Source organism: Hippocampus guttulatus, chromosome 20 (genome assembly GCF_054856545.1).
Source record: "Hippocampus guttulatus isolate MCC_2025c chromosome 20, RoL_Hgut_1.0, whole genome shotgun sequence".
Lineage (NCBI taxonomy): Eukaryota > Metazoa > Chordata > Actinopteri > Syngnathiformes > Syngnathidae > Hippocampus > Hippocampus guttulatus.
In genome coordinates this window covers 8,913,943-8,938,492 of record NC_141280.1, presented here as the reverse complement: position 1 = coordinate 8,938,492, position 24,550 = coordinate 8,913,943, and the positions used below count along the sequence as shown (strand labels likewise).

General features: G+C 40.7%; 4 protein-coding genes across 4 annotated transcripts; 2 read left to right on the top strand and 2 right to left on the bottom strand.

The window, feature by feature from the left end:
• The first annotated feature begins 1,152 nt into the window (after positions 1–1,152).
• Positions 1,153–10,336, top strand: LOC147187918 (G protein-coupled receptor 12-like). The gene is made up of 2 exons (XM_086100392.1): positions 1,153–1,427; positions 8,379–10,336. Exons 1-2 carry the CDS (start codon positions 1,282–1,284, stop codon positions 9,379–9,381), a joined length of 1,149 nt encoding a protein of 382 aa, XP_085956518.1. The 5' UTR covers positions 1,153–1,281; the 3' UTR covers positions 9,382–10,336.
• On the bottom strand, positions 5,051–6,256 carry LOC147187919 (uncharacterized). The gene has a single exon (XM_086100282.1). It carries the CDS (start codon positions 6,179–6,181, stop codon positions 5,051–5,053), a length of 1,131 nt encoding a protein of 376 aa, XP_085956408.1. The 5' UTR covers positions 6,182–6,256.
• Positions 10,337–15,597: 5,261 nt separating the features above from the next.
• On the bottom strand, positions 15,598–17,584 carry LOC147187917 (coiled-coil domain-containing protein 167-like). Its single transcript, XM_086100481.1, has 4 exons — positions 17,477–17,584; positions 17,248–17,342; positions 16,963–17,015; positions 15,598–16,659 (listed from the first exon to the last, which is right to left on the bottom strand). The coding sequence occupies exons 1-4, from the start codon at positions 17,525–17,527 to the stop codon at positions 16,538–16,540; spliced, it is 321 nt and encodes a 106-aa protein (XP_085956607.1). The 5' UTR covers positions 17,528–17,584; the 3' UTR covers positions 15,598–16,537.
• A 636-nt stretch (positions 17,585–18,220) lies between these two features.
• On the top strand, positions 18,221–23,857 carry LOC147187916 (kinesin-like protein KIF25). The gene is made up of 16 exons (XM_086099578.1): positions 18,221–18,399; positions 18,537–18,611; positions 18,710–18,775; positions 19,176–19,283; positions 19,351–19,495; positions 19,771–19,874; positions 20,241–20,326; positions 20,404–20,443; positions 20,511–20,578; positions 20,650–20,724; positions 20,792–20,926; positions 21,001–21,162; positions 21,980–22,134; positions 22,198–22,431; positions 22,799–22,954; positions 23,082–23,857. Exons 2-16 carry the CDS (start codon positions 18,543–18,545, stop codon positions 23,231–23,233), a joined length of 1,755 nt encoding a protein of 584 aa, XP_085955704.1. The 5' UTR covers positions 18,221–18,399; positions 18,537–18,542; the 3' UTR covers positions 23,234–23,857.
• The last annotated feature ends 693 nt before the right edge of the window (positions 23,858–24,550 follow it).

The window sequence follows — 24,550 nt, the reverse complement described above, 5'->3', positions numbered from 1 at the left end:
TAACCACTTTTCCGTCACACGCTTTGTTGTTTGAAGCAGTTTGAGATGAAAGAGGAGAGGATCAAAGTGTCCTTTAACCAGTGGATCAGAGACATCATGCTCAAAATGTGCACACGTCGGCTACAAGCTAAGTGTCAAAGTCAACAAGAAGCTGTAGCATCCATTGACGAAAAAAGAGATTGGTTCACTTCTCCTGTCCCATGGAAATCCATTTAAATTCCAAGCGGCGACTCTTGGTTCCAAATACGCATCGGCGCTCTGTGCCAATGCTCCTCTCTCCTCATCCTCAACTTCAGCAGCCATCCATCCCGCTGCACCAACGCGTCCAAAAGCGCTGACATCTCCACTGAACAAAACGAGGTTGTGAAAAATGCTGCCCGCTCGTTCCTACCAACTGCTGTCAGGCTGCTGAATAAAAAATAGCAACAATAATATTAATAATAATTAAATGATGTGGAAAACAACTGTAAATAGCACTGCGATTTATCAATTTTGTATTTATATTGCACTTAATTGAACGGTGTTTGTTTTTTCTTCTTTCTTCTTTCTGCCTACATTCTTGCTGCTGGAGGCTGTAAATTTCCCCAGTGTGGGACAAATAAAGGATATCTTAAAAAACACAAGCGCCCCAGGTCTGTCCAGCACCGACAGTCAATGGCGCCGACATTCCTCCCAATCAAAATCTGTGCTGGCACAGGCGTGCTGCCGAGAAGGTGCAACCACCAAGCACAGATACTTCTCCTTTGACGAATGTCATGGCCAAAAAACGCTGAAAACAGTCCATATCAGGTCCACACGATGAAACAACAAACAACATGTGACAAAACAAAAGACAAAAACAACAAAAAAAGAACAAAAAAAGCAAGGCTCTTGAAGAGCACTTGCCGAAGGCTGCCTACTCGGGCGCCATCTTGGAAATGACAATTTCTCCATTGCGAGACTAATAAAGGTTTTCTTATCTTATCTTATTGTTCAAATGAGTGTAAGCAGGGTGACAAAATTATTGGATCATGGAAGTTGATCGATATGATTTGCTTTTGCGGGCCACATAAAATGACATGGCGGGCCAGATAAGGCCCCCGGACCTTGAGTTTGACACCGGGGTACTAAAGTGTCCGCCGTGTGTCTCCCTAGGTGACAAACCATCAAATGCCTTCGGAGCGTGGGAACGAAGCCCCGCCCTGCACATTCAGACTCCTCCTTCGTGACGTCACGGCATCTTAAAGCTGTCCCTTGAGGGCGTGCCCCGGCCGCTCGTCGCTCCTCTGCCGTCCTCCGCCAATGGTTCTTCACACCGCTTCTGCCTCGGGTGTGCGTCCCACGCGTGGGGAGCACGGCCGCCGCGTCGACCACCGCCAACGTCCGCCGGTGCCTGCGTGGAAGTGGGGATCGCCGCTTCCCCCGCCAACCTCTGCTCGTCGAGGAAGGTACACTCCACTTTATTTCTTTTTGGGCGCGGGGTCGTTGTTTTTTGCTTCTTTTCCCCCCCAAGAGTTCATAACTATTGATAATGCTCAAATAGATTGTTGAAATGAGCTCGAAAACGAGAGGAAGAATCACATCGCGTGAACGTGTGTCCACTCGGAAAGTTCGAGTGTGATGCCGATTCAGGACCGCGGAGAGCTCCTTAACCGCCACGCAGGCAGCAACTTCAACTGGAGACTTCCAACTTTTCAAAATGCGTTCATGTTTCAGCATTGATTTTTTTGTGTGTGTGTGCTTGAGATAGCAAATGACTGTAACACTTTATTTCAGTGGTTCTTAACCTGGCTTTGATCGAACTCTACGGGTTCGCGAATCGGTCTCGGGGGTTCGACGCAGCCTCGGCCATGTCGGTTAACATACACCCGTTATGACCCGTCAGATATGACACGCCCGCTTGGCCATCATTGGCTGTGGATGATCACGTGACAGTGCTTGTCCATCATTGGCTGCGGATGATCACGTGACAGTGCTTGTCCAATCAGTGCTGCGGGAAATTTAGTTCGTTCTTGGGTCATGTAATTTTATTCACTTTTTTTTCTGTTTTTAATAAATGTTTTTTTAGTGTCTTGAATTTGTAAAAAACAAAAAAAAATCTCATTTTTATTTTTCACTAAGGGAGGGTTCGGTGAGCGTGCATATGAATTGGTTGAGTTCGGTACCTCTAACAAGGTTCAGAACCACTGCTCTTATTTGTTTTGATTGTGCTGCCAAAAGAAGTGCGTCAGTATACTTATGTGCGTGCAGAGAGACAAGCATCCGGTGCTAAAAATGTGCATTGTGTTAATGCTGAAAGACAAGTCAAATGCAATTTTTGAGCCTAAAAGTCAAAGTCCGGATTTGAATGCTGAGAGACGAGCATCCACATTGATGATACATGTCACCAAAAGACCAAGAGACAAATGCAGTAAAATTGTGTGCACGTCGGGAGTCAAGTTTTCAAATAATGACCGTCAAAAATATGCTGGGTGAATGCTGAGACAAACAGTCAAAGTATCAATATTGAATCAAAGAAATTGGATGTGATTGGTTGCAAAAAAAAAAAAATCTAAATTGTGTCAAAGCTCAGAGACAAGAATCCATATCTGTGATATTAAGTGTCAGAATATGTTGAGTAAATACTGGGAGACAATCATCAATATTCATGACGTGTTAAAAATATGCATCTGATTTCTGTGTGACGGGTGCATATTAATTAGTATGACAATGTTTTTGCACCATTCTAACTAATGCCGTTGTACATTCAAAATATGATGGATAATGCGAGAGACAAATGCATCAATAAGGAGCATACTGAATAAAAGCGGATCTCAGAAAAGGAACAACGAAAGGTGATAGGGAAGGAAGGTCTGAAAGAAAAAAAAAGACTGGTCTGGAGTGGAAGGAGTGAATTCAGGGCAGCAGGAAAGTAGCTTGAAGTGAAGGAAGAACGCAAAAAAAAACAAAAACAGGGAAGAATTGAAGGAGGAAGGAAGCCAGTAAGTAAGATCGGGTGGAAGAAAGGATGTAGGGAAGGAAAGACACTTTATGCAAAGAAAGGGTAACATATCGAAAGGAAGTAAAAAAGTCAGGAAGGAAAGAAAAATAATGTGTGAGGTGGAGTGAAGGACGTAAAAAAGAAAGGCAGAGAATTGGTTTTAAGCAAGGGAAGGAGCGATACAAAACAAAACGTGGGTCTGAGGCAGGGGACGAAGCAGGTTAGCAAGGAAAGCCAAAGAAAGCAGTTCTGAGGTGCAGGCCACAAGGTAAGGAAGGCAGTCAAGTAGTTTTTAAGCAGAGGTGAGAAAGGATGCAAAAATTTCCCAAGTGTGTCTGAGACAATGAAGGATGGAAGTCCAAAGGTCAGTTAGATCTTATGCGGGTTTGAGGTAGCTTATTGTTTTATTGTTTATTGTTTATTGAGCATATATAGTATACACAATAACAGGTTGACAAAAGTCAAACAAAAATTATGTCAGGAAAATTAGAAAGTAGATAAAAGAAGAAAACACACATCATCACGGTTGTATGCTCAAGGGAGTAGGAAGAAGTAAGTAACTTATCTAGTCCTACCCCTTATTTTGTAGCAGTTTGATTTGATCATTTTTCAAAACAAAGAAGAAAAGAAAAATCTACATATCATCAAATGCTTTTACCCTTATGTATACTATACTATTCTATTTATACACCTTTTGGTTTGTATATATATAGTTATTCTTTCTCCTTTTGTATTTCAATTTTCTGATATTCATTATAATTTTCATTTCTTGAATACAATTGATAAGTTGATCAAATCCAAAACAAGAACAAACGGTTGTCTTACTATATTTTAGAAGTATATCAAATTTATCTTTTTAATTCTGATTCATGTCGTTTTTTTTGTACTAATCCTTTGAATTGGTTTTTGAACTCCTCCAACGATTTGCTCATTTTCAGGTCCGTTTCAAGCTTGTTCCACAGGTTGACACCTATTACTGATACACACCTTTGTTTGATGTTTGTTCTTGTTCTGGATTTTTTGTATTGATTTGTGCCCCTTAGATGATAACAGCTCTCTCTAATTTCAAAAAGCTGCTGGATATTTTGGCAGAGGAGATTGTTATGTACTTTATACATTAATTGGGTAATCTTGAAGTCAACCGAGTCGTAGAATTTCATTGTGTTTAATTTGATGAATATTGGATTTGTGGGTTCTATATATTTAGACCTATTGATTATTCAGATTGCTTTTTTTTGTAGTTTTAAAACAGGGAGTGTGTTTGTTTTACAAGCTTTTCCCCATATTTCTACACAGTAGGTCATATATGGGAGTAATAATGAGTAATATTATGTATACAAGGAGCTCTTACTCAACGCATCCTTCGTTTTGTGGAGTATCCCGATAGTTTTGGATATTTTTTTTATTATGTTATCTATGTGTGGCTTCCAGGATAGTTTTGAATCTATTATTAGTCCAAGAAACTTATTTTCATAGACTCGTTCTATTTCAATTGAATTTATCTTTATTTTAACTTGGTCTTTGATTGGTCTCATGCCAAAGACAACTAACTTAGTTTTTGTTAAATTTAAAGATAGTTTATTTCTGTCGAACCAGTTTTTTAATTTTGTCAATTCATTTTCCACAATTTTCAGGAGTTGTTTCATATTTTTTCCAGAGCAGTAAAAGGTTGTGTCATCGGCGAATAGGACGGATTTGAGTTGATTTGATACCCTACAGATATCGTTTATATATAAAATGAATAGTTTTGGTCCAATCACTGACCCCTGAGGCACTCCATGGATAATCTTCAGTAGATTGGATTTTTTGTTTTTGAACTGCACATACTGATATCTGTTTTCTAAATAACTTTCAATCCATTTATATGCCGTGCCTCTGATGCCATATCTCTCTAATTTATTCAATAATATAGTATGGTCTATAGTATCAAAAGCTTTTTTTAGATCAAGAAAAATCCCGACCGTGTATTCTTTATTATCTATATTAGTAGCTATTGCTTCCACAAACTCCATTGCTGCCATTAAGGTGGTCCGTTTTTCTCTGAAGCCATATTGATTTTCACTTAGTAGCATGTATTTACATATGAAGTTGTCAAGTCTGCGAGAAAACAAATTTTTCGAATATTTTTGAAAATTGTGATAACAGTGATATTGGTCTATAATTTGTAAAGAATTGTCTTTCCCCACTTTTAAAAATTGGAATGACTTTGGCTGTTTTCATTTTTGAAGGAAAAATACCGTCTTTAAATGACAGGTTGCATATATATGTAAAGGGTCGCACTACAAATTCTATAATCAGTTTTACTATTGACATATCAATATTAAAACAGTCAGTTGACTTTTTACTTTGATATGTTTTTACAATATTTAATATTTCATTTTGAGTCACAGCAGTAAGAAACATTGTGGAAGGATTTTTTTCTATGTATTTATCTATTTCAAAAGAATTTATTGGATCAGGAATTTGTTTTGCTAAGTTACTGCCGATATTAACAAAATATTCATTAAATTCATTTGCTATTTCTGCAGTTTCCTCAATAATGCTATTTTTGTCTTTCATAAAATACTCCGGATAATCTACTTTATTAGAGTTATTTCTAATTACATGATTTAAGATTTTCCAAATTTCTTGAGTGTTGCTTTTGTTTTGTTCTAATAATGCGTGAAAATGGTCTCTCTTGCTAGTTCTTATAATGTTTACTAATTTGTTTTTATACGTCTTATATTTTGTTTCAGCTTCTTTAGTTCTGGATTTTAGAAACGATTTGTATAGATTGTTTTTCTGTTTACATGCATTTTCTATGCCTTTTGTTATCCATGGCTTACTTTGTTCATTTGACTTTCTGGTGACTTTAATTACTGGGAAATGTTTTTCGTATAGGGAGGTTATGGTTGACTGAAATGCATCAAACGCAGTATTTGGGTCATCGTTTGTGTAGACCTCAGACCAATTTTGCTTGTCTAGGTCGAGCTTGAAAGCTGAGATGGAATGTTGGGTTCTGAGTCTTATTTCTGATGTGTGAGTAATTGGTATTGTTTTTCTATCGAAGTAATTGTATAGGACTGCAAAGACCGGTAGATGGTCACTTATATCAGTTATGAGGAGTCCACTTTCCTTTTTATGTTCAATCTTATTTATAAATATATTACCTATCAATGTGGCCGTATCAACTGTTATTCTGCTGGGTCTCAGAATGACTGGGAAAAGACCGTTGCTATACATTGTGTTTATGAATTCTGTTGTTTTTTTGTGTCCATTTGGGTTTAATAAGTTGATGTTAAAGTCGCCACATATTATTGTCATTTGAACAACTCAGCATATCTGTCAGTTTTTTATTAAATGGTGTCCTATAAACACAGCTTATGATAACATTTGATGCATTTTTAATGTGTATTTCAAGAGTTAGACATTCCATTAGATTCTCGGTTGTGTTTGTCAGGCTCTCAAGTTTGGTGCATTTCAGTGTTTTGTCTACATATATTGCAACTCCCCCTCCTTTTGTGTCTTCCCTATGAGTTGCATACATTTCATATCCATCAATTTTCATTTCACTTGTTTTTTCATCATCAAGCCAAGTTTCTGTTATGGCAATTATTGTAAATTTATTAAATGTAGTCAAATATTCTTTGATTTTGGTGAAATATTTAGAAAGACTTCTACTATTTATATGTATCACTGAAAATGTATTTTTCAGTACTACATTTGTGTTGAATTGCTTATCAGTGTAATAGTCTGAGTTTGTGATGCTGTGATTATGGTTGAAGAAATTATTGTCTGGGTCCAAGTTGTTCTCTGGGTCGAATGTCTTGTGTTCAGCGTAATCAAAGATTTTAAAGTCCATGTTTGTGTTGTTTGTTTCCTATCTCTATTTAGTCAGAGTTTTTTTCTGGTGGTAATCAGCTCTCAGCCCGTTGAACTGGAGTACTGGTGCGGGGGTGGACGATGAGTTTGTCGTGCCTCAAGTAGGCAATTTCCCCTCTTTCACGTGCCGCTTTTAGTTTCGGAAGCAATTCTTTTCTTTTTTGACGTACCATATCTGTGTAATCTTCATTAATGTAGATTTTGGTACCTTTTAAGTATTTTGCTCTCTGTAGTATCATTGTTTTGTCCTTATATTTTTCAAACTTCACCACGACTGGCCTTGGTCGAGGTCTTCCCGATTCGTGTCTCCCCGTGCGGTGGGCTCTTTCCACCTCGATTGTCTCCTTTAATTGCAATTGCTCCTTAAAGATTTTCTGCACTTTTTGCTCCGTTTCGGTCCACGTTTCTCCTTGCATTTCTTCAATTCCATCGATTATCAAGTTATTTCTTTTAGATTGTCCCTCTAAGTAGTCCATCTTGTCCGTTAAAACCAGCATACTGTCACATACTTTATAGATATTCAGTTTGAATGGTTTTGCAATGGTCAGTTCCATTCGTTTGTTGTTTTTTAATGTCATCGACCTCCTTTTGGGTAAAATTAAGACTTGTTTTCAGTTCTTGTACTTCCCTGGAGAAATTGTCGAGTCGTGTGTTTGTTGAGTCCAGAATCATCTTTACAAATCCTTTGAAGTGATCCTGTTGTTGCTGAATGAGTGCTGTGAACAGTTCTTTTTGTTGCGTGGGTAGTTCATTGACTTGCGTAAGGGTCATCAATTCTTCGTCCTGTTTATTATCTTGTCCTGTTGCTAGCCGGCTGTCAGCTGGTTGATGAGGTGTGCTGTGGTCTTTCTGCCAACCCGGAAGTTGGTGACGTGGCAGTGGGCCTGTGGCCTCCCCTGACGGCACCGCCGCGATGTTCGAACTTTTCCGCCGCTGCTGCCGGATTAACCTTTCAGCCGGCTGGCCTCAAGTGGTGGTAGCTCCAGCTGCCGGCGCCGCCGCCACTGGAGTCCCGAAGAATCCTCTCGCCCAACCACGCCAGCTGGCTATCGCTTGCTCGCGCTGCCTCGGTGGTCGAGCGTGCCGTGCATCCGCCGCCGCCGCCTGGCTCACCGACCGGTCGGTTGGTTTTCTGGGGTGGACCCCGCTGCCCACGTCCGACCGATGGGTCGACAGCCGCTGGCCCCCCAGGCGTGAACCCAGCCACCGGCGCGGAATCAATGTGTCAGCCGCCGCCGGAGCCCCAAACAATCGGGAGCCCCAGACGACCACTGGCTGTCGCTCGCTCCCACTGGCTGTCGCTCGCTCCCACTGGCTGTCGTTCGCTCCCACTGGCTGTCGCTCGCTCCCACTGGCTGTCGCTCGCTCCCACTGGCTGTCGCTCTTCACATCTCGACATTCGTGGTCTCACTGGTCTGCAAGTGATGTCAGTCTGATTCCGTTATGACCTGCTGCCATTGACCAGCTTGATTGTGAAAAGTAAAAAGCAAATAAAGCCACAGAGGGAATTCCGCAAGGGTTTGTATTGATCCCCCCTGTGTTGTTTTTTCTCCCGCAGGAGAACTCACCGGGCGCTTATGAACGACTCGGCCGCGCCACCTCCGGCGAACGACTCGCAGTCGTGGACGGAGTCAGAGCTCAACGGCTCCCTGGCGCTGTCATCAGGCGTCCCGCTGGCCTTCGGCGTCAACCCGTGGGACATTATGCTGTGCATGTCGGGCACGGCCATCGCCTGCGAGAACGCCATCGTGGTGGCCATCATCTTCTTCACGCCCACGCTCAGGACTCCCATGTTCATGCTTGTCGGCAGCCTGGCCACGGCCGACCTGCTGGCCGGCGTGGGGCTCATCCTCAACTTCGTCTTTCAGTACGTGGTCTCCTCGCAGACCGTCAGTCTGGTGACGGTGGGATTCCTGGTGGCGTCCTTCGCGGCGTCCATCATCAGCCTGCTTGCCATCACGGTGGACCGCTACTTTTCACTCTACAACGCCCTCACTTACTTCTCGGAGAAGACGCTGCGCTGGACCCACGCCATGCTGCTGGCCACCTGGGGCGCGTCGCTGCTCTTGGGCCTGCTGCCCGTGCTGGGTTGGAACTGCCTGGACGAGCCGGAGACGTGCAGCATCGTGCGGCCGCTGACGCGCGGCAACGTGACGCTGCTGGCCACCGCCTTTTTCGTCATCTTCGCGCTCATGCTGACACTCTACTATAAGATCTGTAAGATCGTGTGCCGACACGCCCACCAGATCGCCTTGCAGCAGCATTTCTTCTCCGCCTCACACTACGTGGCCACCAAGAAGGGCGTGTCCACCCTGGCCATCATTCTGGGGACTTTCGGTGCCAGCTGGCTGCCCTTCGCTGTCTACTGCCTGGTGGGCGAGCGAGAGTACCCGTCGGTCTACACGTACGCCACGCTGCTGCCCGCCACCTACAATTCCATGATCAACCCCATCATCTACGCTTACAGGAACGCCGAGATCCAGCGCTCCATCTACTTGCTACTGTGCGGCTGCTTTCGTCCAAACGCCGCCTACCGCTCCAGGTCGCCCAGCGAAGTGTGAGCCTCCTACGACGGAGCGGTGAACAAAAAAACTACCGCAGTCATAGACTTATAGACAAGTCATGTTACATCAAAGTCACAATATTTGGATATTTCAGCGGGAACGTTACGAGCAGAGATGGACATTTTACAAAATCCTGCCAGTCCGTCTTTTGTCATCCATCAGTGGCCTGGGTACCTGTCCGTCATCCTCAGTCCGCCATTTTATTTTTTTCAGGTCGAACCAAATTTATCGTCAGTCCGTCATGTTATTTTTCTGTCATCCCGCCTGTCTGTAAATTTCAAATACAGTGACTAACAAAGACATAAATAATCAAAACGGATGACTAAGAAATCAAAATGTCCAAGGGAAACAAACAAAAAAAAAAGTCGTATGATGACAAAAATATAACGCTCCCAAAACTGTCAACCCAAATCATTCTGGGATTAACTTTGTAACGTCAAAGATTCGTCGCGACATATGCTTGTTACAACGCTCCTATTATTTTACACCCCAAATCAGTCTTTATAGAAGGTGCTTTGATTTTTTAATTTTTTTTTACCCAAACATGTTATCGTATTTATTCATTTCAGAGTTCATAACATATTTAATTTGAAATTTTTATTTATTTATTTATTTTTAAGGTACCTTGTGTGTAAAATGGCAGCCATTGGACATCTGCACTTTAAACTCAACACGAGTTCCGGAGGGAGCGTTGAAAAACATTTTGAACAAGAAAATAAAAAAGACTGTGAAAAAAAAATTCAGACTTCACCTGTGAATGTACTTTCATGGAAAAAAAACATTTGCACTTTATTCAAAGTCTTGTTTGTTTTTGTTTCATTTTGAAATGCCAAAGCAGTATCATAACAACCCTTCTTGTGTGATGTGGTGTGATATTTTTCTATTTTGTATGTTTTGTGTCTTTCACTGTGTTTTCTACTGGGGGCGGGGGGATTAAACAAAACAAAGAATAAAGTGCTACAAAGGCAAAAAGGCATGCGTGTGGAGCGACTCCTTCTTGTGTTCCTTTCCACCTCACTTTGATTTCCTGCGTGGCTGCCTGTGTTTGACGAAGCTAATGGCACATTGACGGCGCAAAGTGCTTGTCTGCGAAAAATAGCTTCAATTTCCACGCAGACACATTTCAAGCATGTTTGCTCTCTCACTGTGCGTGTTTGTGCCCACGTGTCTTTGTCTGAAAACGTGCCGAGGGAACCCGGGTGACCATGTTCAAAATCCCAAAGTTACAGTTTCTTCCCTTGATTTGGACTGTCGTGACATGAACGCATCAACCATCCACGCTCACACTCACTACGAGAGACAATTTCGAATGTTCAATCAGCCTGCCATGCATGTTTTTGGAATGTGGGAGGAAACCGGAGTACCTGGAGAAAACCCACGCAGGCACAGGGAGAACATGCAAACTCCACACAGGGAGGCCGAAACTGGAATCTAACCCGGTACCTCTGCACTGTGAGGTCGACACGCTAACCACTGGATCACCGGGCCGCCCCGCTGTACATGAAAGGGTTAAAATTGCGACATTCTATGAGAAAAGTTACTAAAGGTGGAATCTTCCATTAACGTAATGTTACATGAAAACATCAATCTCTTCAATTCATATTTTTAAAAATGAAAAAGGTTGTGCCAGTATCAAGAGAAAAAAGACGTACAAATTAAATTTTAACAAGACTTGGTGGAAAATGTACTGTTTCGACAGAAAAATAAACAACGTGAAGTATTATTACAAGATTAATTGAAAGCCTGCTCCGAGAAGCTCAAATGTTCCCACATTCAAGTCGTTATGTAAAAAGGTCAAATGCTTCATCGAAAAATGTTGCACTGTTCCTTAAAAAAAATGCTCCCAGTATTTGCGCATGTGACCTGTGTAGACATCTAAAATGTACGCCATTTCCGGATTGGCTACGGCAGGAAAAATAAAGAAATAAAGAAATACATCAATAACATACATGACCACCACACCAGAAATAACACAATCCCGATACAAAGAAATACACACACAAAATATATATTACAATAAAATAACTTAAGAGGTGCCATTACACTGCGATGACGGGCAGTTCAACATTTTCCCAATAGAATCGACAAAATAAAACGTGGCTCCAATAAACAACTCGAAGTAAACATTGATTAACACACAAGTGTGACTGCATGACAGTAAAATGATTTAAAAAAATAAATACGTAAATGAATCCACTGATAGGATGGCGACCTCCGACGTTTCCTCAATGAAACCTTCCTCCCCCCATGAGATTTATTGACTTTTATTTTTTTTGCGCTAATATGACGCTTCGCTCAGCGTGGCGCACTCACAAGAAACAAACGTGTTTTGTTGAAAGTGACGCATTATCTCCATGTTGATGAGGACCCCCACCCGGGAGCGGTGGTCACGTGTCAACGTGTGCTTGTGAACTCGTCTGCTGCCTGCGAGATTGGTCAGAAAATATTCCTCGTCGACGGACTCGGGAGGAAAACACAAAAATAAATCAACTCGTTAATACTGATTATAATCTGAGCATTAGGAGATGAACGCGATATTTGGTGTTTAACCGTTTAATGCACCAATAATGATAACATGATAAGATGTCCACTGGAGTGACAACTGTCCCTGAAAGGGTTAAAGTCATCATGTTACGAGAAGGAGGTTGTATAGTTATGGGAATAAAGACTTATTATTATTATTATTATGAGAAAAAAATCGGAATGTAACAAGATTACAGATAAAACATAAAATATTGCATCCATACACTGTACTAAAAGACACTTTTACATCATTTGTAATGAAATATTTTGTAGCCCTCAGTGGAGTAAAATAACGAATGATAAGATGATTAATATTGAATTATAAACATAAAAAGTGCTGTCAGCGGCTTACTTATGCAGTATACCCGCGTGTCACCCCTCAAGGCGGCTGGATAAATTATATGTATTTAACAGAGGAAAAATATGCGTGACACGTCTCTTACTTTTATTATCTAAGTATCATAACACACAGCATATAGCGGACAAACCGGAATTTGGAACGGATCCTTCAAGGTAAAACAGACAATAATTGAGAGTATATTTGTCTATTCACAGCAAAAAGAATAGACAGAATTCCGATAAAATTCTAATTTACGCTCATGATAAAAGACTACATTGAATTGTTTTCCCAAAAATATTTTTAGCCTTCGGTTTTGTCAGATGTCCGGAATGCTCCGCACAAAACAAAGAACCGGGGGGAAAAAATGAAAACAAACCCTTTGACGTCCATTTTTGTCTTGTTATAGTTTAAATATTGTCACCCACTGGACGCAACAGCAGACCATTAAACAGTTTAAATGATGTAAGGAGACGACAATTACACCACCCAATCATAACTCAAATTCATTCCACTTTTTAATCGGAAAATGCAATCTTGATGTAATTAAACGACTTTCGCTTCGATTGAAAACAGACCTTGAGATTTGCAATTGCGTAATTCGAGATGTGGCTCCAAACTTGTCCTTGTCACATTTGGGTTGGTTACCACGGAAACGCAATGTGATGCGGGCGAGACATGCCTGCCTTGGCTTGGTGGTCAAGCGTTTTTCGAGCAGATTGTGTGTGGGTGCCTGATGATCGGGCGGGGACACTTCTGAGGAATCGTCGGGCAGTGTGAGTGACGGACACAACAACTACTGTATTGCCGAGAGAAATAGTCGACAAAGACTTGTTCAAAAACAAGCTCTTTGTGAAATGGAAAAAAAAATTACACCAGACATTCCAGAACTTTTCTCAGAAATATGTTTTTATTAAAATCTTTTTGAGAGGGGAAGTAAAAGTAAACAACTGTGATAATGTGGTTGCACGGAGATGCACGGCACAGCCAAAAGCATGTTGGCACACAAGATGGCTCACGTGTCTTGAGTTCAGGGTTGCGAGGTGGGGTGTGCTGCAGGCGAGACACCTTGATTTTTTTTTTTTTTTTTGAGGTTTCAATGCAATGTTTTATTTTCCAGCTTTACAACAGTTCCCACGGCTCAAGCGAGCATTACTTTTTTTTTTGGTCCAAGCAAGAACGCTAGTTATTTTCACCACATTTCTTTCCAGGAACCAATATCTCCACTACCAGGTCAGCCTGACCCAAAAGGACGGCGAGAGCATGGCGAGGTTGCACCTCAGTTGATCACTCGTCGAGCAGCCAAGGTACGATTAAATGCCATTAACGGCAGAGTGAGTCACACAAGTCACTTTGACCTGCTCGATTTTAAATGACTTTTCGACATTAGCATATCCACAGTTAGCGTTATTAGCGTTTTGCTCCCACTTGCTTATGAAACAGGAGACAGTCATGTATTGGAAGTGTATTTCTGCCGTACGCTTCTTTTTGCGATCAGTACTATGTTGCTGGATGTTAGCATACAAAATATTAGCATACTGTATTTGTATTTTTTCGTTATATATATATATAATATATATAAGTTATAAAAACTTAAGCTAAGAATGTTAGCATACAAACTGTTTGTAATAATTTTATCTACAATATCACCATATTCATGTTATTTATTTATCTTTTAAATATAAACTATTGTAAGGTGAGGGGTTCGTTGTTTTTAGTGGATAGCTCTACTTTACGAACGGCAAAAGGGGAGATGGAACCATTTGAATGCAGTTTTATTGAGAAGAAAAAAGAAGGCTTCACCGCAGCACGTTCGAGAGCATAACTCCTTCTTCCGCTACTAAAACACTTCCTGTTTCCTTCAGCCAATCAGACGCTGTCAACATAAACATGTTGAAGAAATTATCAAAGAGAATATAATTTAGGTAACTTTAACATCAAAGACAATACTGTAATGTTCAAACATAAAATGATCATATTCAACAAAAGCTTACACTATGAAGGGCCTGCCAGTGTTTTCTGAAGTTGATAGCATGCTTGACGCTAGCACAAGTCACTTTGACCTGCTCGATTTTAAATGCTGCCCCTTTTCGACATTACCATATCCATTGTTAGCGTTATTAGCGTTTTGCTCCCACTTGCTTTTGAAACAGGAGACAGTCGCGCATTGGAAGTGTATTTCTGCAGCACACCTCTTTTTGCGCTCAGTGCTATCTTGCTGGATGTTAGCATACAAAATATTAGCATATTAGTGTTTTTTCATAAGCTACAAAACCTTAAATTAAATATGTTAGCATACCACCTTTATATGTAAAAAAATGAATAGGGTAAAACTGTAGATAAGTAGATAATATTGTTGCAAAAACGTTTTCTGGAGTTATGAGCATGCTTGATGCTAGCATACTAAATGCCAAAATACGAAATGCTAACTTTTCAGCAGTGCTACCCAGTCAACCACATTGGTAGCTGAAGACGTTTTCTGCAGGAGGGGAGCCGAGCCATGATGTGATGTTGCCCAGCTGGACAGTTGCTGGGGTGCTGGACTGTTGCGCCCCACCATGGTCCTATCTATTGTACTGGAGAGGAGCAACTGCGCATGTCAAGCGTAGGCTTTGAAGAGACAACATGTAAAATCTTAATGGGTAAGATGCGCATTTGTGTGTCCCTCACATTGGCTGCTGTCTAAGGGTCCTCATTTGATTCATTTTGCTTTAATTTATGAAACACATAATTTCAAATGTGAACAAGGGGCTGCTGTTTACTTTGGCCACAAGTGATTAGGTGGTTGTTGGGGAGGAGAAAATGGAGTGAGTGAGTGAGCGGGGCCAGGCAAACAGTGATTCACTCGGCAGACCAAGAATAATGAACGGTGTACCAATAATCATTGTGGACAACATGCTCGACCACTGCAATGGCGTAATAATAATATGAACAAACGCGACCACTGCATCTTTTGTCCACTTTCCTACTAATGTTCTTTTTTTTAAATTTTTTTTTTACAATGTCCTATCAAGCTACTGCATTATTTGTTCATTGATGACTACATTTGTTTATAATTCCCAATTTCTTTTTTACAATTTCCAACTAAAGTACTGTACTACATTTGTGATTTGTGGACCACCCCCAACTAACTAAATGTATATATTTTTGTAGAATTTCCAAATATATATATATATATATACACATATACTGTATATATTAAAAATCCTATTTAAACACAATTTTTTTGTACAATTGGCATCAAGACTAGAATACAAAATCACCATAGACCTTCCTTCCTACAATTTCCTACTAAATTACCATTAAAAAAAATAAGTACACAATCTTTTAACAAAAACACGACCATAAAAACATTGTTGACTTTCCTTCTGAAATACTTTATTGGGTTACAATATATAGAATTCCTTTCGAGAATACCAGAATCATTTTTTAAAATACAAAAAGGAGACTGTCTTTCAAACAAGTCCCAAAATAAATAAATAAAAAAGAGTCTGCTGTTCATCTTGTTCTGCTTTCCTGTAATCTTTATCTTCTAAATGCTGCCCTTTTTTTTTTTTTTTTTGTGGAAGCAGTGAGTCATGTAATGAACCCTGCTTTACAGAAAAATACTTTTAATAGCAAACAAAATACAGTCATTTTCTTTTCCCCAAATAATGCACTAACTTAAAATACTCTAAGGAGGGGAAATCATAAATGCCAGACGAGAATAGCAGACCACTTATGAGTCAAGCCGGCGTAATCTTTATACACCATTCTTTTTTTTTTTTCCTCTTTCTTTTTAAATGGCAGCTGTGGTTGCAATCGTAATTCTCATAAGAAATCAATATATATTGGCACAGAAGGGAACGTGTGTGTTATAGCAGTCACTTAATTGTCCATCATACCGTGACATGCATAGAAGTCAATTATTGCACGTTATGTGTGTATGTGTAATTGGAAAAGATGCTTTTATTTTGACGAGAATCACATTGACGTGATAAAAAATTTAAAAAAAGGCCATGAATGTAGCTCGGGGTAATAAATGGCTGGAACTTAAAGTCAGGTATCACATATACATATTTGAATATTTAGTGCATATCCTTGATATCAAGTGCGCTGAATTGTCTTACTAGTGATGACAAAGACGATACTAGTACATGGATGTTAAGATGGAAAAAGAATAGGCCTATTAGGCAAAATAGGCAATAGGCACATATATGATGAGTAGCACCCAGTTTGGTCAGTAACCTAGCAGCAGGATTTCCGTGGAATCATTAAAAAAAAAACAGTTGGATAGCCGTGAGTATTATGTCATCATGAGTGTTCGTTGTGTTCGTAGATGAAGATGTAGTAGAAGAGAGCGCAGATGGCTAGCAGAGCCACCGACAGCAACGTGTTCCTCCTGTTCTGCTCTCGTAAATGCTGCAACTCTTTGTCTAGGGAAAGAAAGCATTTTAAGTGCTTATTAATATACATGCAGGTACAGTGCGTGTCCTGAAGTGCCCCCAAGAACGGTTTCGAAAGGGTTTCTCTAAAGTTGCCAAGATATTTTGTTGTTTTGTACTTGACTTGCCAATCATCTCATTGGCTTGACATTTGGTGTCAATAAAACATCAGTACAATTGTGGAAAATTAAAATAATAGTACTTAATTTGTATTGCATAAGATCATGAAAAATACAACCAAAATAACATTCAACCATGTGTACAGCGCCAAATCGGGCGACTTTTTGAGCATACCTAAATTTTGCATCCTTTCGGTCATGACTGCCATATGTTTTTCCACTTGTTGCCTGCGAAAAGAGAAGGGAAAGAGGACGAAAATCAACAAGACAATGAATAAGTAAACACAAAATTAATATGAATATATAGTTTTAAATTAGAAGAATTGCAGACAATTTTCCACACGGACCCACTGCCTTTCAAAAGAACACATTTTTGGGACCTTATAGGCGTAGAAGGAGTAGGTATGTTCTTGTCATGATTATGATTAGGGATAATATTATAGATGGATATTATTGTCACCTCTCTTCCTCGGACAGCTTCTCTTTTCTGCTCCTGAAATCGGACTTTTCCAGGTTGTCATGGCAACGCGCCCGCCGCTCCTCCAAGCGGTCAATCTGCATTCATTTGTTCATGTCACGTGGAAGAAACATTTATTATTATTATTATTTAATTTGCCATTAAACATAAATTTTAGCGAATAAAAGCTTTCAGCAAAGCCAGCAAAGTTCAGCTAGGACTGTAATGTTACCTCACTGGCCACGCTGGTGTTCTCCCGTCGTTTGTCCTTCGCGTTTGGCATTTTTTTTTTTTTACACAAAGCCGTATGTTGTGTACATTCAAGAAGTGTTTTGGAGAGCATGACGAAGGCGGAAGTGATTTTCTTCTTCGTTACTTCCACTATCAAATATACCCCGCCTTACGTGCTCTTGCGGGGATACGTCGCTGTGTCCGCCATATTGAATGTGCCCATGCATGCATGTTACCCATGCTAAAAAAACTTTGCATGGGTAACACCTATGAATTGAGTTCAATTCATAGGTGTAACCCATGCAAAGTTTTTTTTAATGGTCATTGATTGCTCTTCTTTTGTAGGATACCCTGAAAATGTGTTCCATTTGCTTTATGGATTATGTAACCGTATTTTCTGTTGTTTTGAAAATATATTGTTTGACTTCAACGACTATTCATCTGCGAACAAAAAATATTTTATATTATTAATCTTATAATATTGTTGGCTCCATGGAATTTTCATAAATGTCGATACATCAACGAGAAACTAAATACTTTCAAGTGTAGCACACAAAACTAGATGTATGTGCTCTTTGTAATTTGTTTTCGTAATGTATTTCCTTGCATTTGGCTGTTGGATTAGTCACTAATCATTCTTTGCACTCTGCTGCCACCTTGTGTCAAACTTCTTCTTCTACGTCGACCTCCTTCTTTGGTTGTATGTTGACGGTTGACAAACCACCAATTACACGCACTAGCGACACCTACTGAAACTGGATTATGACTTGCCTCCAATCTCTTTTGCCGACAAAGCCAAAATGTGGTCTATTTTCATATTTCCGCGTTTGAATGTCATTCATCGCCTGGATAAAACAGAGTTTTGTTTAAAAACAACAACAACAAAAACAAACGATACTATTAATAGCAGAGCTTTTGAGACAGGTGAGCATTTACAAATTCTTCTGGGCAGTTTCTAATCGGATTAAAAAACATTAAGCGTCTGCGATCAACAGAGAGAGCGTAAATAGCTCTCCTCTCTTTAAAAACTTCTTTTCCCTTTCATAAACCACAAAAAAAAGAAAAGAATGCCTCTTTTTGTGAACCGTGACCAAGTATTTGCGCACCAGGTGCACCTGCTGGAACACAAATTAAGAGTAAGTACTCGTAATGGTGGAGAAATGTTGTTTAGAGGCTCGTGGGTTTCCATTTTATTATAATTTTAATAAAATAATTCCTATCATTGTGTTTTTAGGGTAAAGAGGAGCGAATACTGGAATTGGAGACAGAGAATGCTATTCTTAATGTCAGGCTCGCTGAGGTAAGAGGTTTATTTCTTCAGTGAATTTCTTTGGGAGATTCAGGGAACTTTAAAATACTTTTTATTTTAAAAATTACAATCATCATGACTCGTTTATTTCACATTGGAAATTACACACTTAACTTATTTATTTATGCTAATTTCTCTGCATCTATAGACTTGACCCCAAAATGTATTTTATTGAAGACAGTGGATTATGGAATCATTTGATTTAATTTATTATACAATCCACTTTCATGGAAGCACCATTAATTTGTCAAACAATAAGAATGTTTTTATTATTTTTATTTAGTTGAATGTATTCATTTAAAAATATTATTTATCTGAATTGAGGGTGGGTGCGATGTCAAACTTGGAATTAAAACCATATGTTGAGCGAGTGTCTTTTTCTTTGTTTTAGTCCTTGGCAAAGTTGCAAGAAGAGAAGGACATTAAGGCCTCCAACCCTCCACAGGTTGAAAATAAGATCACCCGCTCATCCATCGCGAAGCTAATTTCTGAGGTCCAGGTAAAGAATACAGACCTGATTTCAGACTAGATTTCCTTCCTGTTTGATTCGTTATGTTTGTTTTCAGACCCTGAAACAGTGTCTAAGTGAACTTTTTGCCGTCTATGTGAGTTTTGCCACTGAACTGGAGGAAAAGAGCAAGCAGCTACAGGAGAACGTAGAAAGACAAAGATGCTATTCTCTGAAGGAATGTGGCCAAGACACTGTTGAAAGTAAGTCTAGGAATACATGAAGACCCAACAATTGCATTTTCAGTTTGGGTTGGTTTCATTCTCCAAATGCGGATTTATTTATTGTAAATATTCAAAGTTTGGCTGTTTTTCATCTTCAAATTTAAGTTGGTTTGTGCATCCAAATTGGGTTTACGACTTCAAAATTTGTTTTAGCTTATTTCTCAAAATGTTGCATTGTTTACATCCTCAAATCGTGGTTAGTGGACATATCCAAACTTCAGTTCCTGTTTCACCAAGTTAGTTCCTGCACTCAGATTTACAAGCCCGTTTGACCGCTCTGGAGCACTCTCTGGCGGAGGAGCGAGATAGGTGCGGAGCAGAGAGGCAGAGGAGGAAAGAACTTCACAACACATTAGTGGTGAGTTCATTCCATTCGTTAGCTGTGGAATGACAATATAAGCAACAACAGCTAACTGCTATTCATCGTTTCTGTTTCGTCCATGACACGCCTGTGTTAGGTGACATTTTTTGTGTGTGTATGTTATCATTTTACCCCTCCTACATAAACACACTTGGTTGAATTGAAGAATTGTTTACTATCTGCCAAACTACTGCTTGTTGTGAAGTTTGCTGATACCCAACAGTCCTCTTGTCTTCAATTTCTGATTGAAAGTCAAAGCAAATAAATAAATAAATAAAATAGTGTGATGACTTGTATCTAAAAAAAAAAAAGTGTAAATTGTACCCCGCGTAAGTCAATTGTATTTTGTTTCATTCTCTGCAGGAGTTAAGGGGGAACATCCGGGTTCATTGCAGGGTGCGTCCTCTTTTACCTTTCGACCACGTCCAGTCGTCCCCCTCTGGATGGGGGTGCGTCTTGCACTAAAAGAAACAGTCCAAAATATCACATTAGATGTATGCATTAAACACGGTCATGTCCATTTCAGGCCTGCATCATCGGAGCAAGTGATCCATGCCATCAGTGATGTAAGCTTTATAAATACTGCGCCATGTGTGATTTGCTGTCTACTTCTATATATTTAATTTGTTGAAGGACACTGTGGTTGTGAACTGCATGAAGCCAGGAGTGCCAGCACTCAACAAGATGTTTGAATTTGAGAGGTACACCAACAAATTTTTTTCATGATATAGCTACATATTTTTCTGTCACTACAAGAAATAATTTCCTCAAGGGTTCATGGGCCAGAGGACTCCCAGGAAGCTGTGTTTGAGGAAGTCAAGCCCCTCCTTACCTCTTTGCTGGATGGGTAAGGATCAGGCAAAAGTGACGACATCGATTACGCTGAGATAAACACAAACCTCCTTCGTCTTCAGCTACAATGTGTGCATAATGGCGTACGGGCAGACAGGAAGCGGGAAGACTTACACCATGACGGGATCCCCCGAGTTAGATGAACCCTCAGGGCTGCAGCAGGGGATCATCGTAAAGGCCTCCGAGGAGATCTTTCGGTAAAACAAATGTATAAATCCAGCGCAACTAAGGCCCTTGTGATCTGAAATTGAGCAATAACCTTGTGAGGCAGGCTGATCTCCGAGAAGCCCTCAGCAAGCCACGCGCTGGAGATGTCGGTGATGGAAGTGTACAACAACGACGTGTTGGACCTGCTGGCCAAAGACGCGGGGCAGCGCCGGGAAAAAGTGACAATGCCCGCCGGTTCCTGTCAGGTCGCCTCCTTGACGCAAGAGTAAGAGCAAACGTCAACACGTCTTATTTACAGGCGACCGTGAAGTCCCTGCAAAGTGAAGATGACACTAAATCTTTCACATCACAGAAAAGACAAAAAATGTGAAAATTGAATTATTCAAAAAAAGCTCAAAGTTTAGAAATTAATGCTTCTGTATCCTATAATAAAGCTATTCTATCTGCTATCGAACATGTCTGCTGAATGCAATGAAACCAACTTTTCTACGCTGCAACAATGAGGCGCTCTAAAGCGGCCACACCAGCACAGGGCCCCTGTCCACACATGTGCAGTCACATCTGACTTTTTAAAACTTCTGTTTCGACTTCCTCACTCTTTTGCCTTTCTTTATGTGATGTGCGCACACTCGCAGCTGACAACAAGGCGCTCTAAAGGGGCCACGCCAGCCCAAAGCCATGGTCCACAGGCTGCCTGTTTAAGTTAGCATTTCCCCCCCTTTTCACTCATGTCTTTCTTTGTGTGACGTGCGCACACTCACAGCTGACAACGTGGCTCTCTAAAGCGGCCGTTCCAGGGATTACTCGGCCCCGTTTAGCCACGCGCGGTAAAACAAGGCTAACTGAAGTGGTGAAAACCGGTTTAATGCCATATCTCCGCAAGTGAGTACTACTCGGTTCTCAGTCGTTGCATCTTTTCAGCAATGATCTTCAAACATGTATAATGTATTTAGAAACAAATCTAAGAGTTCACGTTACAGGGTCTTTAAATCTATTTATCCAGCAACAAGATACCGACCAACAGACTCTACAACTTACCTTTTATTTCCCATCTCCCTTCCTAACCGCAATGTTCCTATTAGGCCTGTGTGTGACGCCCGCGAGGTGATGCAGATCATGAGTCGAGTGCTGCGGCTCCGAGCTCACTGCCCCACTCTTGTGCACACCGACTCGTCGCGCTCCCACCTGATCGTCACACTCACTATCTCCTCCAAGAACCCCAACGCGCAGGCCCTGGGTGAGAGTCGCTCGCTGCCTCGCTAGCCATCGAGACACGCTGAACCATTCCTCTTCCCTTAAGCCCGCCGGCTGCAGAGTGCCAAGAGGAGCATGCAACACAGCGCCCAAAAGGAGTCATGGAGTCCAAAGTCTCGCCGAGCCAACCCCACCGTGCGGAACTCGCCGGAAGATGGCTTCCAAAGTCCCGCTTCCTCTCCCTCGCTGTCTCCATGCGCCTCCCCGAGATTGGGCACCTCGCAGATGCCGTTTCAGACCAAGTTGCAACTGGTGGACCTGGCAGGGAGCGAGTGTGTGGGTGAGCAGAGCATCGAAAAGTTACAGTTACATCTGCCATAAAACTTTAAAATTGCTTTTCATAACACAGTGGAAACAGTGGAGTCTTTGTTGTACTTTTTCTCTGGCTGCATTAATCATCTTGGGCAACGTGTAAAAATGCATTGCTGTAAACCGAAAACCAGTTGTATCTATATGTAGGCAGACGTTCCGCCTCCACATCCTTCGATCATCCAGTCACAAATGCTTGATGTGGTCACCTAATAGAAGTCCAGAAATCATTCTATTTTTATCAAAAAAAATGCAATCTACAGGATACTGTACACATTTTGTCCCCCCAAACCCTGATGTTACAGTAAATAGAATACTGAAGTTATGTGTGTCTTAAGATATGACTGGAGTGTCCGGTGGAGCACTGTGGGAGGTGTCGTGCATCAACCGGAGTCTCTCGGCTCTGTCGGATGTCCTGGGCGCGCTGGCCGAGCAGAGGCCGCACGTCCCGTACAGGAACAGCAAGCTCACTCACCTGCTCCAGGATGCCATAGGTGAGAAGCTTAATCGCGAGTACAACGTTGACTTTTCTGCGTGTGTGTGTGCGCACGTACGTCACGGTTATAGAAACCATCTATCTGACATACAATAGACTTATGAAATGTGACGTTTGTCCACCAGGGGGCGACGCCAAGCTGCTGGTGATGTTGTGCGTGTCCCCCACCCAGCGCTTCATCACCGAGTCCCTGCAGACGCTTTCATTCGGCGCGAGGGCCCGCCAAGTGCATCGAGATCCCGTGAGGAAGAAGAGCAACACACTCAAAGTTAAGTGAACAATGACGGAGAAGAATACGAAATATTTCCACTGCCGGTGCATCTCATAGAGGCAGGGATTTTGGGCTCTTAGGGCCAAACGCATTGATTAGTCAGAAAATGAATCGTATTTCGTGTAGAATAACTTGTTTTGTGGTAATGAGAAGATACAAGTTTATTGTTAAATAAGTGAAACAAAATAATAATAATAATAATAGATTTTATTTATAAGCGCCTTTCAAGACACCCAAGGACACTTTACAATAACAAATAACACAAAACAAATGTAGTCACACATTTGATGATTGCCTCCACAGGAGGTATTTTCGCACCATTTGCGTTCAAGTAGGGTCGTAACACCACGATGATGCTGTTAGTTAGTATGTGTATGGAGTTTTGCATTATGATTAGCAGTCGGGCGGTTGTTTTCAATACACAACTTGTAATCCTCTTTGTTTTATGTTTATTTTGACAATAAACGCCAACTGGTAGTGGCATTAGTCAACTTAGTCTCTTTTTTTGAAGAATTGTTTAACAAAAAGTTCACTGCAAAAAAAAGTTGACTGCTCCAATGTGGAACTTTCTTTTTTTTCCTCAGTTTACTTCAAGGCACTACACTGTACCTTCTGGTTTGCGAAATTAACAAAATATTTTATGAAAACAAAATAAAAAAGTTAAAAAAAACTGAATAGCCTGTATTGTTAGTGTTTGTGCACTGCCTTATTATTTATTGCTTTAGGCACATTTCTGCCCATTCAACCGACACTTTTAATTATAATTTTATTATAATAATATAATTAAATTAGTTATATAATCTGATCTTATTTGAGTCTCGGGTTTTTTTTGTTGTTTTTTTTTTTAAAGCAAAGATGTGACTGTTGCAAATTGGGTCACTTGTAATCAAAGGTTCCAAGGATTGTGGCATTGTGTGCCTTGTGGTTGTCTTCCAACTTTCCAGTGAACAGTCTGCTGCTGTGTCGATAATAGCCAAGAAGAAGACTTGGACTATCAGCAGCAGAGCAGCGTTCTTTCTTTCTTTTTAACTTGTCGCTTCTTTTTGAATTAATCTACTAGCAGTTAAATGGAATATTATATATAATATAATGGAATATTCCAGAAGATGCTGTAAAGCTCATCAGCGTGTGAAAACGCCACGCCGTGATTCGTCGATGGAGGCAGCGAAGACATTTTTTTTCCTTTCCTCCCCCAGTTGGACGGCTTCCCAGCATGAGGAGAAGAACTCGGTGCCTTTGGTAATTCAATCGTTTTTAATCTGCTCTCACAAACAAACAAGCAAAACCAATTTTTTTAATAAGCCAGGCCACGCATGACGTCAC

Coding starts and splice junctions, on each gene's coding strand:
- LOC147187918 (XM_086100392.1), top strand. CDS start 1,282: ATGGTTCTTCACACCGCTTCTGCCTCGGGTGTGCGTCCCACGCGTGGG. Junction 1,428..8,378: donor ACCTCTGCTCGTCGAGGAAG/GTACACTCCACT, acceptor TTTCTCCCGCAG/GAGAACTCACCGGGCGCTTA.
- LOC147187919 (XM_086100282.1), bottom strand. CDS start 6,181: ATGTATAGCAACGGTCTTTTCCCAGTCATTCTGAGACCCAGCAGAATA.
- LOC147187917 (XM_086100481.1), bottom strand. CDS start 17,527: ATGCCAAACGCGAAGGACAAACGACGGGAGAACACCAGCGTGGCCAGT. Junction 17,343..17,476: donor ACACCAGCGTGGCCAGTGAG/GTAACATTACAG, acceptor AAATGAATGCAG/ATTGACCGCTTGGAGGAGCG. Junction 16,660..16,962: donor CGAAAGGATGCAAAATTTAG/GTATGCTCAAAA, acceptor TTCTTTCCCTAG/ACAAAGAGTTGCAGCATTTA.
- LOC147187916 (XM_086099578.1), top strand. CDS start 18,543: ATGCCTCTTTTTGTGAACCGTGACCAAGTATTTGCGCACCAGGTGCAC. Junction 18,612..18,709: donor TGCTGGAACACAAATTAAGA/GTAAGTACTCGT, acceptor TTGTGTTTTTAG/GGTAAAGAGGAGCGAATACT. Junction 22,955..23,081: donor CCTGCTCCAGGATGCCATAG/GTGAGAAGCTTA, acceptor TTTGTCCACCAG/GGGGCGACGCCAAGCTGCTG.